Source organism: Strongylocentrotus purpuratus, unplaced genomic scaffold, assembly GCF_000002235.5.
Source record: "Strongylocentrotus purpuratus isolate Spur 01 unplaced genomic scaffold, Spur_5.0 spur5_scaffold_18, whole genome shotgun sequence".
In the NCBI taxonomy this organism is placed as follows: domain Eukaryota; kingdom Metazoa; phylum Echinodermata; class Echinoidea; order Camarodonta; family Strongylocentrotidae; genus Strongylocentrotus; species Strongylocentrotus purpuratus.
This window is the reverse complement of record NW_022145603.1, coordinates 26,966,543-26,986,091: the sequence shown is the minus strand read 5'-3', so window position 1 is coordinate 26,986,091 and position 19,549 is coordinate 26,966,543. Positions and strand designations below refer to the sequence as shown.

General features: G+C 36.3%; 2 protein-coding genes across 2 annotated transcripts; one reads left to right on the top strand and one right to left on the bottom strand.

Annotated features, from left to right (window-relative positions):
- Positions 1–221: 221 nt before the first annotated feature.
- On the bottom strand, positions 222–14,853 carry LOC580213 (hsp70-binding protein 1). The gene is made up of 7 exons (XM_030989637.1): positions 14,742–14,853; positions 11,629–11,843; positions 4,996–5,176; positions 4,147–4,368; positions 3,162–3,317; positions 2,396–2,604; positions 222–1,114 (listed from the first exon to the last, which is right to left on the bottom strand). Exons 2-7 carry the CDS (start codon positions 11,776–11,778, stop codon positions 1,031–1,033), a joined length of 1,002 nt encoding a protein of 333 aa, XP_030845497.1. The 5' UTR covers positions 11,779–11,843; positions 14,742–14,853; the 3' UTR covers positions 222–1,030.
- A 67-nt stretch (positions 14,854–14,920) lies between these two features.
- On the top strand, positions 14,921–19,262 carry LOC580148 (60S ribosomal protein L27a). The gene is made up of 4 exons (XM_030989638.1): positions 14,921–15,020; positions 16,607–16,749; positions 17,420–17,591; positions 18,906–19,262. The coding sequence occupies exons 1-4, from the start codon at positions 15,018–15,020 to the stop codon at positions 19,032–19,034; spliced, it is 447 nt and encodes a 148-aa protein (XP_030845498.1). The 5' UTR covers positions 14,921–15,017; the 3' UTR covers positions 19,035–19,262.
- The last annotated feature ends 287 nt before the right edge of the window (positions 19,263–19,549 follow it).

Sequence of the window (19,549 nt, the reverse complement as noted above, 5' to 3'; positions counted from 1 at the left end):
ATACGGCCGTACAATGGTAGCTGCAACCATGAAAATCTCAGAATATGTAGTTGTGATATATAATTTCCAAACAGGAATAGCTAATCGGTCGATTTTAGTCAAGAAACATTGTTTTATAGCTTAATTAATATCTTGACCTTGAGAGGAAGCTATACAACATAAAGAGTTTATCATTTATAATTTCATAACTTTAGAATCGATTTCAAACGTGACAACGATCACTGAATATTGTAGGATTGCATATGCTTCCAATATGTTCGTTTGAACCAAATACATGACCCCATACCAAAACTTTGTATTACCTTTAAAACATTTTACTCTCTCATATTGTAAAAGCAGTATATGAAAATCAAATCACAACGACGAGGATACAGGATTGTATGAAAAGGAGAGGGGGTGGGGGTGGAGGGTTCTGGAACAGTTCATGATAGACCAATCCGGTTTCCGTGCTACAGCAGGAGATGGTTTAATGTCTCATGGTTATTAATGTTAATTGTTATTTGTTATTGTATAATTGTTTTAAATGGGGGCACGCTACAAGAGTCTTATCTCGCACCCCAGGGCAACGTGTCTGACACGGCCGGTTGTAGCAACTACTCCAAAGATCAAGATTTAATCTTGATCTAAGGAGACACAAACGAACGTTGTAATCACAAAGGTGCCTGGCCATCCCAGAACTATAGTAGGAATACTTTACCCATTATGTAATATTCTAGATGCCCCCTCAGAAACTGGTGTATCATATGTCTAGATAGCGTAACATATAGTGTCTGGAACTAAAGAAGGGGAAGGGAGAGGGGCACGGCTGATATATTCCCTTATATGTGGGTCAGCCATTGTGCTAGGGTTGTGAAACACAGCACCAAATTGAAAATATAGTCTTTACAAGTAAACTGCAGTTACGTAAAGAAGCAGAAGTCGTATCTTTCTTTCCTTATTTCACGTCAATGGGCCACAAAGCAGGATGCAAACATATTTAGCGGCCAGCCAATGGTAGCATAGTCAGAGGTCAGAGATCAGAGGTGAAAGGTCATCTGTCTGCTCCTGTACGGCTGTCGCTTTGTGCAGCTTGTGAGTAGAGGGCTGTCAGCTTTTGGCAATATTCAAGTTCCTCCTAGAAAATGAAACAACGAAACAAGCATTAAGCATTGTCAGCTATTAAGATCACTGATTTCACTGTTCTTTCTGACTTGTGTTTACTTTCTACATAAGTACACATAATGAGTGTGAATTTTTTAAACTGAGGTGACATCATTTTGTTACTAGTACTCAAAGTTTTACAGATATCATATATTGAAAACACTTTTTAAAATCTACAACCCAATTTAAATTTCATTCCTTTCTAAATGAAAAGTGTAATAGCTAACAATTAGGACAGCAGAAGGAAAAAAAACAGAGGGAGAGAGAGATAACAATAAAGAAAAACAAGACAAAAAACATAAATGGACAGAAGAAATAAACATGAGAGTATCTGACCTCATCCAGGTGGATGTTAATACCATAGGGCTTGTAGAAGGGCCATTAAGGACATGAAATGTCCAACCCAACAACGGGGGAAAAACAGACGTTAAAGGTAATACAAAGTTTTGGTATGGGGTCATGAATTTGGTTCAAATGTACATATTGTAAGCATTATGTGATCCTACTATATTCAGTGATCGTTGTCGCGGTTAAAATCGAGTCTAAAGTTATGAAATTACGAATATTAAACTATTTATGTTGTATAGCTCCCTCTCAAGGTCAAGATATTAATTAAACCCTGAAACAATGTATCTTGATTAAAATCGACCGATTAGCTATTACCGTTTGGTAATTATATATCACAACTACATATTCTGAAATTGTCAGGGTCGCAGCTACCACTGTACGGCCGTAGGCACTATTTGAAATTTATCACAATTTACCGGGAGCACCGGTAAATTTTTATATTCAATTTTTCTCGAAAGCAGAAGTGTTTAAGGGGCTAATATTTTTGGTGATTATAATACATCCACAGGGGCATCCAATTATATACAAATTGTAAAGAATCACCATCTACCCAATTTTCAAAATTTCCCAAAACTTTGTATTACCTTTAAACAATGTTGATGAGACAGAAATAGAAGGAAAGAAGAAAGGAAAGAACAAGGTGTATGACACTGAGAAACCAGGAAGAGGGAGGAAGAGAAAGCACTGGACCCTGTTTCATAAAACTTGTTATCAATAACAAGTTACAAAAACTGTTATAAGCTACTGAAATCGTGGCATTTGATTGGCTGAGAGCAAATTTGTCATAGAAATTTAGCATTTGTTATTGATAACAAGTTTAATGAAACAGGGCACTGTATTAAAATGAATATGATTGGAGCAAAACTAAATGATGAAAGAGAAAAAAAAAAGAAAAAAGAGTATTTACCAAATACTCCTCCTTTCCATTGAGCTCCCCCGTGCGTTCCTCAAGAAACCCCCGGAAGTTGAGATCCGGGTGCAATGAGTCGGCATGGCAACCAGGATGCTGGGAGACGAGATGAAGAATGGCTGACATAACATGCTCGTGATACATCTTGTGTTCCGTCTGGAGCAGAGAGATGAGCTGCTGAACCATACCCATACTGTGCAACGTTTCTGCAACATAAAGAAAGAAATAAATACACTTGAATGTTCAACAGTGTGCATGCTGCCATTGCTTAGGATGTTGCATAGGTATAGAGATGAGTGTGGACATGAAGAAAAACAGAATTTATAGCATCAAGCAAAACTTTTATTGGAGCAGGGCTAATGGCCAATACTAGACCACAGAAAAAAATGAAAAGGGATAGGAAGTTTAAAACGAGTTGGAGGAGTAGAAGAAGACGAAGGAGGAGAAGAAGAAGAAGAAGAAGAAGAAGAAGAAGAAGAAGAAGAAGAAGAAGAAGAAGAAGAAGAAGAAGAAGAAGAAGAAGAAGAAGAAGAAGAAGAAGAAAAAGAAGAAGAAGAAGAAAAGAGGAGGAAGGAGAGGAAGAAGAAGAAAAAGAAGTAAAAGAAGAAATGGAACAAGAATTAAAAGGAGTAAAAGAAGAAAAAGGAGAAGAGGAAGGAGAAGAAGAAGAAGAAATAGAAGAACAAAAATGAAGAGCATCCAAAGTTTGGAGGACTAATGGGAGGATGGAAAGAGGATGAAGAAGGAGAAGAAGTCATGTTACCATTGAACTTAGGTTGCTCCCATACCAGTGCACTTAAGAGGAAGGCAGCTTTGATTTGTAGCTTCTCTATGTCAGTCTGCATTGCTCTCATCAGAGATGAGAAACCATCTTCTCTCACCAACCCATCCTGGGCTAGCTCATTCTCTCGTACCAAACCTGAAAGAGAGTTATGTTCGAAGATCTCAGTAAGATAATAATATTTGGTTTCATCAAAGATTGGAAAGTGCCCAATATAATGTTATTGAATCATTTGTTACTAATGTCTAAAAGATATATTTATATCCAAAAACGCAAAACCATATTTAAGTGGGCTAACATCTGTAATCAGTATTACAAAATACACAGAACTTATCATTGCAAAACTGAACAAGATTGAAGGAATGCACTATAAGAAATGGTCCTCTGTGGAAGAATTATTTTGATTATATATCTTATGATATACACTGAAGAAAGGAAGTGTTACTCACTAATTCCGTATTGTTTGACGATTTTCATCTGTTTTTACCTGTTGTAATTATTGTACAGTGATTTTATGATTATTGTTATCATCATGTATGTACAAATTCCTTGATAAATAAAAGTTTTAAAAGATTTGTTTTTTATTAAACCTGAGAGAGAAGAACCAGAGTAGATTTTCTTGACACGTCACATGCAATTTTCTGGTCGTACGGCACATGCTCAAGCAACATTACCTTTGCAGTACCCCTCGACCGAATACTATACCTAACCCAAAATTTAACATAAAAGCAATGTGCGACATAAACATAAACTGATGCTTCTTAGTCAAATATATACATTTTCTAGGGTCTAATTGGGTGATTTGCGTATTTGCACTATTCTGGCACCTCAATGCCAAACTATGTGATAGGTTACCTGATTAGGCTAATATTTAATTTTGTTCTTCTTGTGAGGGCTGCAAGCCTCAAGGCTGAACCCCTTAGAGAGAGTTAGTAAACCGGTCTATTGTGTTAACCACAAGACTTACATGATATGGCATAAAGTGCCTTGACCTTGACTTTATAAGCTCCATCGTTGTCTAGCAATTGGAAGAAGAGCTTGAGGGCGTCCCGTTGCACCATGGCGTTCTGATTGACAGGGTTGTTCTGGACCGTCATGGCTAGGAGATCCAAGGCTCGCCACCTCACCTCTGAGCTGGGGTCGCGGCACAGCGCCATGGCAACATCGACTCCGCCCACTTTTAGGAAATCTGCAGAGAATGAGGCAGGAATGGTAAGATGATGATGATGATTATGATGATAGTATCTTGTAAAGTGCTGGTATCTTCCTCTGCTGGGCGCTCATATTGCTCTAACATGTTTCATAACATTCACAATTATCAACAACAAAAAATTATAATAAAAGTCAGAGCAGTAAATTATAAATTTTAAAAAGTTTGGTTATAACTGTTTGATTAAATATCATTATCATGTGTTAGTTTCGTAATTGGGAACAGATCTCTAGTTTTATGAGTCACCAAATAGTTTGATAGGGATTGAGAATACAAACAGGTACATTTTCCTGAGTGTGTTATGATCAGAATCTGAGTAGATCACAATGTTTACAAGTGGTTCACACCCACTTATTAAAAAAAAAAAGATCTTAGTGTTTGCACTTAATAGGGCAAGGTGATGACAAACTAAAGTATTAAAGTATTAAGCAGACAGCAAAGCTATATGCATTCCATGTTAGGATTGATATCTGCAAATTCTAACACGAAATCACATGCAGTGGATTTTGAATGAAGGAAGGTGGGCATTTTAGGACTGCTACGTCTTAAATTAGAGCCTGTGAAGACAGGTAACAACAGGTAACTACAGGTAACTACTAAACTCACCTTGTGCATTGTCAATTGTCTCACAGAGATCCAAGAGGGCTTCTAAACGTTCTTCTTTCTCCTCCTGGTCTTCCTCCGTCTCAGAGTCCTGAATCCTCTTCAGGACCTCCACGTGTTCCTTCATCTCCTTCACCTCATCTCTCAGCATGTCAGTGAAGACCTTGTTCAGAAACTCCCTTTTCTGTGATGGAGGACATGCCCAAATTCAGATTCAGATTAATTTTAATGGTCCATTTAGAAATTCAGTTGTTGATTTACCTTGATGTTGGTCTTCAAGTATAATTACGTATATGCTCCTCTGCAGCAGGATTAATGCCTGTGTGTACTGGGGATTGCGCCTTTGTCGGAGCTTCGGACAATGCAATAGCAAGGAAACAGTTGGCATTTCATAAAGCACATGAACAATATACAATAGAAAATAATATACACAAATAGATAATACACAGAAGCAAATTTACAATGACGTAGTCATATGGAAACACGAATATAAATTGTTTTTACATAGTAGACTATAATAATATAAGAAATAAATGGACTTACAACACTATTGCAAATGTATGATTGTAGAGGTCAGAAATAGTAGTTATTATCTTTTATCGTTAATATTATCATTATGGTAAATGAATCTCTCAAGGCTCGTTCGGAGTTGACACAAAAACAAACAAAAAATCATCTGGGTTTTTGCTAAAGGTGTCAATGAATGGAAACTGCGCATAATAAAGGCCTATATGTAGGTGTATTCACTTAGCTCTGTATAACATACAGAAATTTGAAACATATTAACTTTAAGCCATCATTAAAATACAAAACAGCAGTTTTGTCTCGACATATCTGAAGAAAAAAATTATGTCATCATTTGCTGTGTGGTTCTATTAAGGTCTCATTTGTCAGAAAAATGCAAAACCGGTACTCTATTTTGGAATGTTAACTAGTTTTGTTTTATACTAGAAAGTGTTACAGCCTTTACAGGTCAGTAACCTCTGAAGTAATTATCTACAAACTCTTTTGCTTGGAGGATACAATAAATTATATTGTCATTTATTAATCCCTCAGGGTTTCCATACGCAGTCAACATAAGCTGCTTACAATTATATTAGCACACGTTGAATACGACAAATTAATTAAACAATATATTTTAATAATCAATGCTTATCAAATAGGTATTTTGCTTTAAAGTGGGCTTGTGAAAGTAAAATGCTTAAATGTGATCTGAATACGAGTGAAGAAATATTACTTAGCCGAGCCAAATGTTATGTAAAATACCTCACTGAAATAAATACAGCCCCTGTAGCCAGGATTTCATTTTAGGGGGGGGCGAAGCGCGGAAGCTTTGATGTTTCATTAAATAATCAGAGAAAGAATTGGACGATTCATTGTACCGTTAACAACTTTTAATCCTTTTTCTTCTTAAGTCCTCTTCCTTTCTTCTTTTTTTTTCTCTTTTTTTCTCTCTCTTTTTTTTTTTTGGCTGGCGTTTTTTTTTTTTTTTTTTTTTTTTTTTTTTTTGGGGGGGGGGGGCGACTGCCCCCACCGCCCCCCTGGCTACGCGCCTGCCCTGGAGACCAACAGTTGTCAGCCTTAGGAGCTCTTGGTCTGCTAAGATACCTCCAGATTCTAAGAATCTTTCTTTAAATGTCAAAGGAATTCAAAGGAATTCGAGAAAAGTCAAAGAGGGCAAAAAAATGTGTACGTGGTGTAAAGATAAAGGTGCTGATATTGTTTTTTTACAAGAAACATATAGTACAATTGAAGTGGAGGAGACTTGGAAATTGCTATGGAATGGGAGTTCATATTTTAGTCATGGGACAAACCATAGTAAAGGGGTGCTTATTTTAATAGATAATAAATTAGATATTCAGATGTTAAATGTTATTTCAGATAATAATGGTAGATATGTTATAATGGAATGTATTATTCAGGGGATGAAGCTGATAATGGCTAATGTTTATTTGCCAGTAAGAGGAAGGGAATCAGAAAGGATTGATTTTTTGGTCAATTTTGAAAAAATAGTAAAAGAAATTAATAAAGAAAATAATGCAATAATTATTGGGGGAGATTTTAATATTATTTTAAATAAAGATTTAGATTATTTTGGAAGTAGTAAACACCATGTTCAGTCTCGATTTCATATTTTATTTGAACAATTTTTAGATAGATTTGCGTTGCTGGATGTTTGGAGGGTAAGGAATGGATTGAAGAAACAGTTTACGTATAGGCAAGTAAATTCATGTATACAAAGTAGATTAGATTATTGGTTTGCTTCTAAGCAGATAGAACATGTAGTATTAAAATGTGATATAATACCTTCTACGGCTCCGGATCATTCAGCCATTCAATTGCAATTTTACGATAAGTTAATGTATTCATTTAAGTTTCAGGGATCCTATTGGAAATTAAATAATAGTTTATGTCAAGATAATGAATATATCAATTGTATTAAAGAGGAAATCATTAAATTAAAAGAAGAATTTCGAATAGAGATAGAAGATAAACGAGTTTTATGGGATTTTTTGAAAATGAAAATTAGGAATGTTAGTAGAAAATATTCAAAAGAAAAGGCGAAACAACGAAAACAAAGAATTGAAAATTTGGAAGAAGATATTTTGAAGCTGGAAAATGAATTGCTGAATGGAATAGACCAGGAAAAAGTTGATGACTTAGAATGAAACAAAAAAGACTTACAGGATTGTTATAATTATATAAATGAAGGTATTAAAATTCGTTCTAGAGCATCACACTATGAATGCGGAGAAAGAGACACTGGGTATTTTACCCAATTAATGAAGTCTAATAAAAAGAAAACATTGATAAATAAACTTTATATTGATGAAGATATAAGCTTTGATCAAAAAAATATTATGCAAGAAATATATACATTTTATAGTAAGCTTTATGCTCAATCGGAAGAGGAAATTGATTTTGTGGATGATTTTTTTCAGGACTTGCCAAAATTAAATTCAGATTCGTGTGCATTATGTGAAGGTAAAATAACAAATGGAGAATGTACTGCAGCCATGAAAGAAATGGCATCTAATAAATCCCCGGGGAATGATGGATTAAGTGTTGAATTTTATATACTGTTTTGGCCATTGATAGGAAATTTAGTTGTAGATTCTTTAAATTCAGCTTTTGGAAAGAAGGAACTTTCCTCATCACAAAAGCAGGCGGTCATTAGTTTGATTCATAAAGAAGGAAAAGATCCCTTATTTATAAAAAATTATAGACCAATATCTTTATTGAATGTAGACTACAAAATTTTGACTAAAGTGCTTTCTATAAGGATTAAAAAAGTTTTAAATGATTTAATTTCTGTCGACCAGGTGGGATATCTAAAGGATCGAAACATAGGTGAAGCAATTAGAATGATAGATGATATAATTCATCATACATCAGTCAATGAAATACCTGGATATATGATGATAATTGATTTTGAAAAGGCTTTCGATTCTGTTTCACATACTTTTTTGCAGAAGGTTTTGTTTACATTTGGTTTTGGACCATCATTTTGTAGATGGGTGGAGACTATATATAATAATGCTCAAAGTTGTGTCTTTAATGGGGGCTCATCTACTGTGTACTTTGATATTAAGAGAGGTGTTAGACAGGGGGACCCCCTGTCCCCATATCTGTTTATACTTTGTATTGAAATTTTAGCTCGTTCAATATATAAAGACCCTGAAATTCAAGGATTTACTTTTAATAACGTACATGTAAAACAAGTTCTTTATGCAGATGATATGACTCTCTTTATTCGGGACTCAAACTCATTTAAAAAGGTGGGGAAACTGTTTGAAAATTTTGCTAGAAATTCTGGATTAAAAATTAATAAAGAAAAAACTTTTATATTATTGTTAGGCCCTTCTCAAAATGAAAATATTGCTCTTCCATTTGGTAAAGTAGTACAAATGGTCAAGATTTTGGGTATATATTTTTCTTTAGATGTTGAAGTTCAGGAAAGGACAAATTATAAGGAAATTTTGAGTAAAATAAAAAAGTTGTTGTCTTGGTGGAAACAAAGAGATTTAACTTTAATGGGGAAAATTCGATTGATAAAAACGTTTATTTTGTCAAAATTGATTTATGTATCGGCGCTGACACCAGTACCAAATTGGGTATTTAAAGATTTGGATAAACTGGTTTTTGAATTTTTGTGGAAAGGAAAAGATAAGATTAAGCGAAATGTAATGTTCTTGGATTATTGTAGAGGTGGACTAAGATTAACAGACTTTCATTTATTTATTTTAGTGCAGAGGATTATGTGGGTAAAAAGACTTTTAACGGGGGATGCAAACATGGGATGGAAACAATATTTTAATTATTTAACTAAAGATGCTGGAGGAATTTTGATATTTTATAATAATGCAACCGTAGGTATATCTGAATTAGTATTACCAGCATTTTATAGAGACATGCTGGATGTTTGGATGGCTACGAGAATATTTTTGTTAAAGGAAAGTGTTTCTAGGAGGAATGAGATTATCTATAATAATAGATTTGTTTTTATCGATGGTCATGTTCATTTCGATGAGGGATTATTTAACAAAAATGTTTATAAGTTGCATCATATTGTTGATAAGGAAGGTAATATAAAATCTAATGAGGAATTTCAAAGAAAAGGTTTAAATAGTTTAGAAATTAGTAAAATACAACGTATTTTTCTTGGCATCCCGTCTTCATGGAAACAATTTTTAAATAAAAATACTCACTCAAATATAGATAGGGAATTGGATATGGATATTATTATGTTTGAAAAGGTATATATGTTAGATCAAATAACCTCAAAAATTATATACGCTTTTTTATTAAATAAGAAAGTAGAAAAATCATATGCAGAACGACATTTAGAACAGACTTATAATATTCATGGAAAAGATATACAATTAATATTTTTAAGACTTAGAAAGTGCACATTGAATAGTAAGCTTAGAGAATTTCAATTTAAAATGCTTTATAATATTATATATACCAAATTACATTTATATAAATTTAAAATGGTTAATAGTAATTTATGTTCTTTTTGTGGTAAATATGAGGAAACTTACGAGCATTTTGTGAGAAAGTAAAACCAATTTGGGAAGAGTGTGGGAATTCATTTAATTTAGTAGAAATTACAAATATAAATTGGAAAGGTATCCATGTAGGGATAGTTGAGTTTAACATAGGGAAGGAACAGTTATTAAATCATATCATAATTTTGATAAAATATATGATATTTATAGATAGTAAAAATAGACCAAAACCACCAACTTATTTGGAGATTAAGAAAAGATTATTAGAAAATAGAAAGGAGGAGAAGAAATTAGCTGGGGACCGAGGTACACTCACATATCATTTTAGAAAGTGGGACAATTTAGAATAGCTTCGTGCAGAATAAATAAAATAAGGAAGGCGAATAGAAGCAATGAAATGGACATGGCTGATATAATGGTCGAGATTCCCACAAAATGTAGGCATGTTTTAAGTGGGTGTTTGTGTGGGTGTCTGTGCACGTGTGTGTATGTGTGTATGTAAGTATTATTTATTTATTTTTATTTTTTTTTTCTTCTTCTTTTTTTCTTCTCTTAAATGTCTTTTTATGTTCATGCCTACTTCATGCATGCATGTTTCTAGACCGAAAACTTCAGTCTCTCTAATCGTCGGTTGTTCCACTGAGACTACGTCTGGCTCCACTAGACCTCCGATTACAGAGACTGAAGTCTGGGGACCTCTTTCTGTGAGGCACTGTACGGAACAAATGGTTCGGTTCGACCGGACCGCGATGAATGAGATATGCAACGAGATTTTCACTCTTTACATTCTCATAACTGCTGGAATTACAACACAAATTAAAAATAACATATATATAGCTTATTTGACTTACGATAGCTTGCTCATTTAGATCCTAAATTAATGATTAATCCGAGAAAGTCTCGTCGTCAACATTATCCGTCTTGGTTTTAGTTGATGAATATTCATTTTTTCTTTACGAACGTCCAATAGCTACCGTAGTTACGTACGAGTCGGCCCAGCTTGACCAACGAACTCCCACGAAACGAGTGCTCTGATTGGCCATTTGGCTATGTTTTGGTAGGTGGACCCGGAAATATATCGGCCGCCGGGTAATATTTCGAATGCATGAACGTACCGTTTCACAGTTCGGAAATACAAATTGGATAATTCATATAAGTAAGTCCGTAAATTATACATTTAATATTAAGTTATCAAATTTTGATAACTGTAATTAGGACAAATGACATACCGACCTAATTTACATCTGATTTAGAAATCAGAAAATTAGATCTAAATAAAGAAAATCGGGGAGAAAATGTTTTGACACAAAAAGCTGCCATTGTTGGCTATAGCTACCCCCACGGTACGAGATCTCTGGGTTGCCATCTGTATTGGGGAATGACAACAAATGTCAGTTTTATTAAAGAAATGACCCAAATCAGATGGTTATTGCTGTCTAGCATGTTTCATGCTTTATTTGATGTAAATAGTAAAATTTCATTTGTATTATTTAGATGTGAATGTAAAATCATATTCTATATAATAATATTAACATGCAGATTATTTTATGTATTGATTTTGTTATTGTTTGTGAAAAGCAATGGAGAAAATAAAATATCATTGAAAACAAAAAAAAATTCTTACCTCGTCTGTCAGGGGTCCCCTTGCCTCTGGTTCTCTGTCTGTTGGTGTGTTTTCGATGGCATAATGAAGTACCTCATTCAGAGTGCCCTGCCTCTTATTGAACTCGTCTTGCCTTTGACCCCCTCCGCTTCCTCCTTCACCACTTGCCATGGTACAAGATCCTGTTTTTCTTGAAGTTTTTGCGGAAGTTTCTCAGGTTACAGTAAATTTAGACCCTGCAAAGATTATGTTTATGGAAAGGTCATCAAATTTTGGAAATAAATGGGACAAATTCCAAGCTCAAACTGAAGACCGGCTAGACCTGCTGTATATTGAGGTTGTCAACCATCTAAATTGGGCCTACTGTCAACTGGTGCAAGATGGTAGATACCGTCTTGCCATTTAAACTAAATAAATCAGTTTGGCAGTTTTTGTCTTGGTAATTGAAAATGAGTTTATTTTTTTTCTTCAAATTGTTGTTTATCGGCACCTGTTTATCTGCTTAACAAAAGATCTGATCCTCTTTTTTTTTAGGTCTGCATAATTATCCCATAAAGAAAACTAATTGCCTCACAAGATCTAGTCGCGATGGCCCTGGTCTGGCCTGGTGCGTGTGCAGAGCGAGTGAGCCTTATGCAAGGGTCACTCTGTGGCCTGGACCCACCCTCCTCAGAGGTCGCCAAATATCGACGTCGACTCGACGCCTAAGCCTGACCCTGACCTATTTGTTGTTGTAGTGAAGTCCTAACGTTTGTTTTTCTTCATTGGGTGAAGCTTTACTATACAAATTGATGAAATGTGTGAAGCTTTGACGAGTAATTTGTTTTTTCTGGTGATGTGACATCGAATCCAATCGGTCGCCTTGTTTGTTCAGGTGATGTGACATCGAAGCCACTACCGGTCGCGTCGAAAATATGTCGAAATCATGTCGAAATCGTGCGTTTCAAAACAACTATTTAATTTTTATTCCGGTCACTCATGCACTCGCATGATTCATCAAAACCGTTTAGCATTTCTCGCTCCGGTTAACCGTTATTTGCATACATTTTGGAATGTGCTAATAGCCGATGATAAAGATAATCAAAGAAACCGCAGTGTAATATTACACCCTGGCCGCTGCGCGCTAGCTTTCTGGCAGCAGTTATCCCCATGAATGAATTTGTAAACAATAAAACAACCAGCCCCCTTCTCTCTTTTCTCACCCTCTTTATTCCCTTCTCTCTGCAATGTGTTCATCGCTCATGTACCTTTTCTTATTACTGCACTCTCGGCTCACAACTTTCTAAATGATTACACATTTGATGGTTAGTTCCTCTCACATCCCTTCTCCCCCGAGTCTCTCTCTCTCTCTTTCAATATTAATATCCATCCCTTGCCGACTCGCCCCCTAAAATAATGTTCATATATAAATAAAATACAAAAATATTGATAACAATAATAATTGAAGTTTTAGAAATATCAATCAACAAAGTCTTGGATATTATTTGTGAGTAATTTAAGTTTTTGATCATTCTTCAATTCAGCCGATTAACACAGCCACCCTTTCTTACTTCGATCTTCACTCATGTCCCTGCCTCGTCCATGCTAGGGACATGCAGGGACATGCTAGCCCATATGCTCTCTCAGTCACACACACATGTACACACAAACCTCCGGCGCCCAAATACACTGTACATACACACAGATGGAGAGCTCATGCTTGTCACATGCACACATGTGGGCGTGGCTTCTTGACCTCCCACTGAACTGGGTACGGTGAAAGCACGCGCGGTCACCAACCTGTAATTTATGCTGGTATCAAACTCCACCCACATAGCTAGAGAACCTTCCTGATTGGTCACTAACTTGGATCAGCTCATTGCAGGGTGTGTCTTGGGTGTGTGTGATACACACTTCCACATAATTTCATATGGCAATGATACATGCAGGGAGCTCTCTCCCTGACCATGTGCAAACATTGCATTGCAAAGGCATATATAAACACGTCACAGATCAGCTATCTTCACAGAGTAACTTTGCAAGGTTAATCATGATATCAAATTCAGATGAGGAATAATATAAGACATGTTTTATGTTGTTTATTACTGGTCTCTGTTTATCAGGATGACCCAATTTGTGCCATAGTCCGGGGCTGGGAATGCTCAGCCCGACAGTCTGAAGACCAGCAGGGTTCCGAGCTACAGCACTATTAAAAATACTGTATTTTCACTTTTTCAGATTATTATTAAACGGTTAAACGAAACCGCCCGTATACTTTTAACGGTTAACCGTTTAGCACAAAAACCGTAATGACTCAGGCTTAGGTGAAACAGTGGTGAAGCTTGAACTATGCAAATGGCCAGTATGGTGAAACAGTGGTGAAGCTTCAGACCGGCCGAAAACTTACAAAAGTGAAGCCTCACCTATGGAAAACTGACACAAATGAAGCCTCACCTATGTAAAACTGACAAAAGTGAAGCATCACCTATGCAAATAATTCTAAGGGTGAAGCCTGGACTAACACATTTGCTGATAAGAGTGATGCTTTGCCTTTGTTTTTTGTAAAGCACATGAAGTGATGGTGAAACCCTGAGGTTACAAATAATTGGCTCAGGTGAAGAAAGGTGATGACCTGAGGAGGGTGGGTCCAGGCCACAGAGTGACCCTTGCATTAGCCCTAACCCCGACTCTAGTCTCTAGTCTAGACTTCTAAAATGATATTAAAATTGACTGATTTAACACTGAACAACAACAACTTTGAGTTTGGAACAGTCTAGTCTAGTGAGTCGGTGTCTTTGACAGACGTGTAGATCAACATCCCCCGGCCCAACTCCCCCCCCCCCCCCCCCCCCACAAATTGCAATTGGCAAAAAAAGTATTAAAGTTTAAAAAGAAACTTAAAAGAAGCAACTAGGTCTAGATCTAGTCTAGGTCTAGAAAAATCTACAACAAAAACGAGCAGCAATCTAACATCTCCTACTCATTTCATTATCCTCCTTGTAACACTAACACTAAAGAGGATATATTATATGATTTTATCATGACAGCTCCATCGCACGACCAGGTGCGCATATCGCATGAGGCTGAAGCTATGGCCCATTTATTTCCACCACAACGCCATCCCCGTTTACCCCGGTTCCGCCGGGCTACGTTACCTCTTCAGCACCGTTCGATGATTTAGTTTTCGGCAGCTCCTTGATTCTGTCTGCAAGCCTCGGAGAAAGACCCAGTCCTGTACTTTTATTTATATTATTCTACCCAAAAGTATCTTAGATGGAATACGTTATCTTTGCAGACAGGTCTTGATTTGAAAGAGAGATTGCAAAAGAAAAATCTGGGATGTTCACTGATGTTCCAGAATGGTCATTTGACTTTGTGTTACGTCAACATAAGAGGGCGCTAGATATTCCTCTTTTCATTGCTGGACGAAAATGGTAGGGATTACATGTCGAACTCGTTCTAGAAAATCCTTTTACATCTGTCCGAGTTCGCTCTATTTGACTCCAAAATGATAAAATATATGGAGATAAAGTATAATTTACCCCACTACGATGCATTTTGGTGTGAAAAATGGTTTAGAACGATTCAATATACAGAATTTTTTGCGGTATTGCTTACGATAACTATTCCAATAGAAGCGATATGAACGGACATTTTTATGTTCATGTTTTTTCAATGAACGTGTTACCGTATCATCTCAATATTGCACTATTGTCAGCAATTGACATATATTCCTTACATCACATTATGTTGGCAAGGTCTTATGAATTAGTGTGTCTCATTTCATTTGATATTGTGATGGCAACATATTTCATGTGATGTAACGAACACAAATAACAATACCTGGGACTGAAGTGAAATTCTGATAGTGTGCTGCATGACCATGTACTGTAGTATGTACGTGTCTGCATCTGACGTGTACGTGTGCTTGTGAACTGTGTGTTGATGTTGATTAAAGATCTTTTTTAATTGCCAAGCTGCAGCTGCCTGTTACAGTGGGCTCTGCCTCGTTATTCAATGTTCTTTTAGTAAATCCAGAACTCTAGCAAGTCATGCAAATTGCAAATGCAAATCTGACAAAATTGCAGGAATTGTCCATTGATTGATGGCATTTTTATTAAAAAAATAAAAATGTTCAATCAAGCGAGGCAAGGCCGCAAGCCAGTTAGATATTGTCTGTCAATGAGATGGCAACATTTTGAAACCAATTGGCTGGCTTTGGTCATTGTCAACAATTGATAGATATTTGTCAACAACTTGGTAATTTATCTGATTCTGCCCGAAGTTAAAAAATGGCCTGGAAAGAGAATATTTACGCACTCGTGATACCTCAAAACGCATAAAATTCAACCAACCAACCCTAAGTTAGTAAGTACGGTGGCCCTGAAGGTGAGGTATCGCGAGTGCGTAACTATTCTCTTTCCAATTCCGGAAAATCACCGAGGACATTTTTTCCAAAAATTAAAGGCTAAATGACTCGCCGTTTATTTTTTATTTATTTTTCTTTGAAAGAAGCGGTTATGTAGCGGTTTATTCTTTAATTTCTTCATCTTAATCCTCTGTCCTTTCCTCTATTTCACTTGGAAGTTCATTAGACTATTTCTCATTGACGTTTTAAACCTGTACATAAAGTCCTTCTCTATATAAAAAAAAAACTTGTCTCCTTTTAGATGTCTTTATAAACAGGTTAATGGAATATCTCGCCACAAGGAATGAAACGTCCCTAAAATTAAATATGTTGGCAAACTGGTCTATTAGCAAGTGGTCATTTTTACAATGCTCTTGAATGTGTGTTGAACACATGAGAACGAGTGGAGGGGGGGGGGGGGCCTTGAGACTTGCAGCCCTCACAAGAAAAACAAATATGTATTCTGTTCAGGTTCGACTGTATACTATAAGATTTTTAACACAGAGCTATTGTAATTAGAGCGTTGACTCGTACAATCACAATAATTCCAATGTCTATACTATAGATCTAATCAAGCTTTTTTTTTTGGTCTCCTATCTTTGATTCATGCAGGCTCCCCGTAAGCAGAAGAAGACCCGTAAGCTGCGTGGTCACGTGAGCCACGGCCATGGTCGTATCGGCAAGCACCGCAAGCATCCCGGAGGAAGGGGACGTGCTGGTGGTCAGCATCATCACAGAATCAACTACGATAAATAGTAAGATGAGAAAACAAGGTCTTGAATATTTATATCACTTTTTATTTTATATGCGTAGGGTCTATATATCTTGCAGAAAATTTGCAAATTGTTAACGCCTGCCTCACACTAATCCCTTTGGCAAGTTGAAAACTATTTAGTAGAAAGCTTAAGAGCAAATCCACTCCAAAAATACCTTACTTTCAATAGAAGCAGAAAAATCAGACAAACCAATCAAAAAAGTTTGAGCAAAATCGGATAACTAATAAGAAAGTTATGAATTTGTAATAACATGAAAACTTTGAAAATCACATAGAGCGGGGTGTGTTCACTATCATATGTGGTTTAGCAATTGAATCCATAATAATAATTACATTGTTAAGCGCTTAGAAACATAGTATGAAGCATTCACTATGAACATGACTGACAATGAGAGCGGACAAAATATACAGTTCCTCAGGTAGACAAAGGAACATCCCTTCACAGCTATTATGTAAAAAGGTGAATATGCATGTGACACCTGTTCTACACATTTTTACATAATAGCAGTAAGGGATGTTCCTTTGTCTACCTGAGGAACTGTATATTTTGTCCGCTCTCATTGTCAGTCATGTTCATAGTGATTATAATACAAATGTGACTATTATTATTCCACTAGTTAAAGCACACTCACTTTACTTTTCTTCCCCAGCCATCCTGGTTACTTCGGTAAGGTTGGTATGAGGCATTTCCATCTGACCAAGCAGAAGTACTACAAGCCTGCCATCAACTGTGACAAGCTCTGGAGTCTGGTCAGTGAGCAGACAAGGCTGCAGTACGCAGACAAGACCGACAAGGCCCCCGTCATCGATGCTGTTCGAGCGGTAAGCATCCGCAGAAGTACAGATTTGTGGGAGCTGAAAAGGATATAGCTATAGAAATCATGACTTATAGCACAGCTGCCAACCAGTTCTATTTTGGAGGAATTATTCCTATATTTTTAGCCTTCAGACTGTTATGAAACCTAGATTTCTCTCTTTTTCTGTATACAAATTGATTGTATTCCGAATTTGTTTTGAGAAATTCCTAATTTATTGCTGTGAAAGGTGGGCAAGATTGGAAAGTAGGTTGGGATTGAACTTTTTACACTCTGAATGTAAAATCTTCAAATTTTAAATGTCCGGACCTTGATTTTTGGTGCCCATGTGGCCCAGGCAAATATGTTCTTATACAACCCCTGTATGAAACAAATCTATTCTGTCATTAATTGCTAAGAAAATTAACGTTTATGACATTTCTGTACAATGTGTTGCCATTTTGTGCTTCACTGATGACAACTTCAAAAATTCATAACTATTCCTATTTTTGATCAAATATTGCTCAAACTTTTTGTTTCTCTCATTTTTCTGCTTTTATTAAAACCAGCTAAATATCATGGGAGACTTCCCCTTTAAATCGTAGTCCCTTGAAAAAATCCAAATGGACCGACATTGATGTTTTCCTTTGAATTGGAAGTTTTTACTTCCTGCCCTGCCTCTTGCTTACATTAATTACAGAGACAGAACATCCTGCTTGTTATTGCGCAATCCACTGATTCATAATGCCAGTTTGCTCAATGTTGCTTTGTGACTATTCAAACAGTAATGTTTTCTTATGATATTCCGTAAGATATATAGTTGTGGGTCCTACTTTTGTTGGCATATCACATGTCACAAATTTTGAAATGTACACCTGTATGTCTAATCTTGAATATGTCCATGAAGGCCTTGACATTGATCATTGTTTTCCTGGTTCCCTTCATTTCCCTTTTAGATTTTCCATCACTATTTTGCTTTCTTTCTACCTTTTCATCATGCTTTCTCCTCTCTCTTTTTATATTCTGTACTTCCTTATTTCTCTCTATTTTAATCTCTTCCCCTATGTCTTCCTCTGTTTTTCTCTTTCCCCTCTTTTTTCCTCCTATTTCTCATCTCTTCCTCACTCTATATTTCTCTCGCTCTTTCTCTGTTTTTCTCTTTCCCCTCTTTTTTGTTCTTCCTATTTCTTATCTCCTCTCTTCCTCACTCTCCTCTTCCTCTATCCCTCTCCCTCTCTCTCTCTCTTTCTTCCTCACTCTTCCTCACTCACTTCCTCTACCCCCTGCCTCTCTTCATTTTGTTAATGCTCTCCTATCTCTTCCATTCACTCTCCCCCTGCAGGGTTACTACAAGATCCTAGGAAAGGGAGTCCTCCCTAAGCAGCCGGTCATCGTCAAGGCCAAGTTCTTCTCCCGACTCGCTGAGGAAAAGATCAAGAAGGCCGGAGGATGCTGCGTGCTTGTCGCCTAAATGATACCTCTTCCTAATAAAAGACTCAAAATATTTCCAAATATCTGCTCAAAATCTCACATCAAATGGACTCTTCATATTCCAAGCATATTTCCATCAAAGAAGTGCTCTTCTGTAGATCTTCATTGAACAACACGACCGTGATGCATTGTATTATGTCATGGAATGAGATGATACATACAGGAATGCGGGCTGTACGCCGTAATAAAGCCGTAATAGTCACTGGTACAACAATAGTCTGATATCTCTTTATTTCTGTCTCCATGTTACATTCTGATTAAAGAAAATATCTGCTCTGGCTAATGAATTTCTGGGAAATGGAGAGATAAAAAAAAATGTTTGGAAACTCAAGTTTATCTCCCTTTTATAAATGTAATGCTTCCTGGGAGAAATTTCAATTATTTAAACATATTTGTGGCTTACACCCAGTAAGTCAAAATCAAATCAAAATGGTGGTAGAGTCGCTGCCCGGCAAGCAGTAGATGCAGGTTCAAGTCCTGCTGGTTCCAAGATTT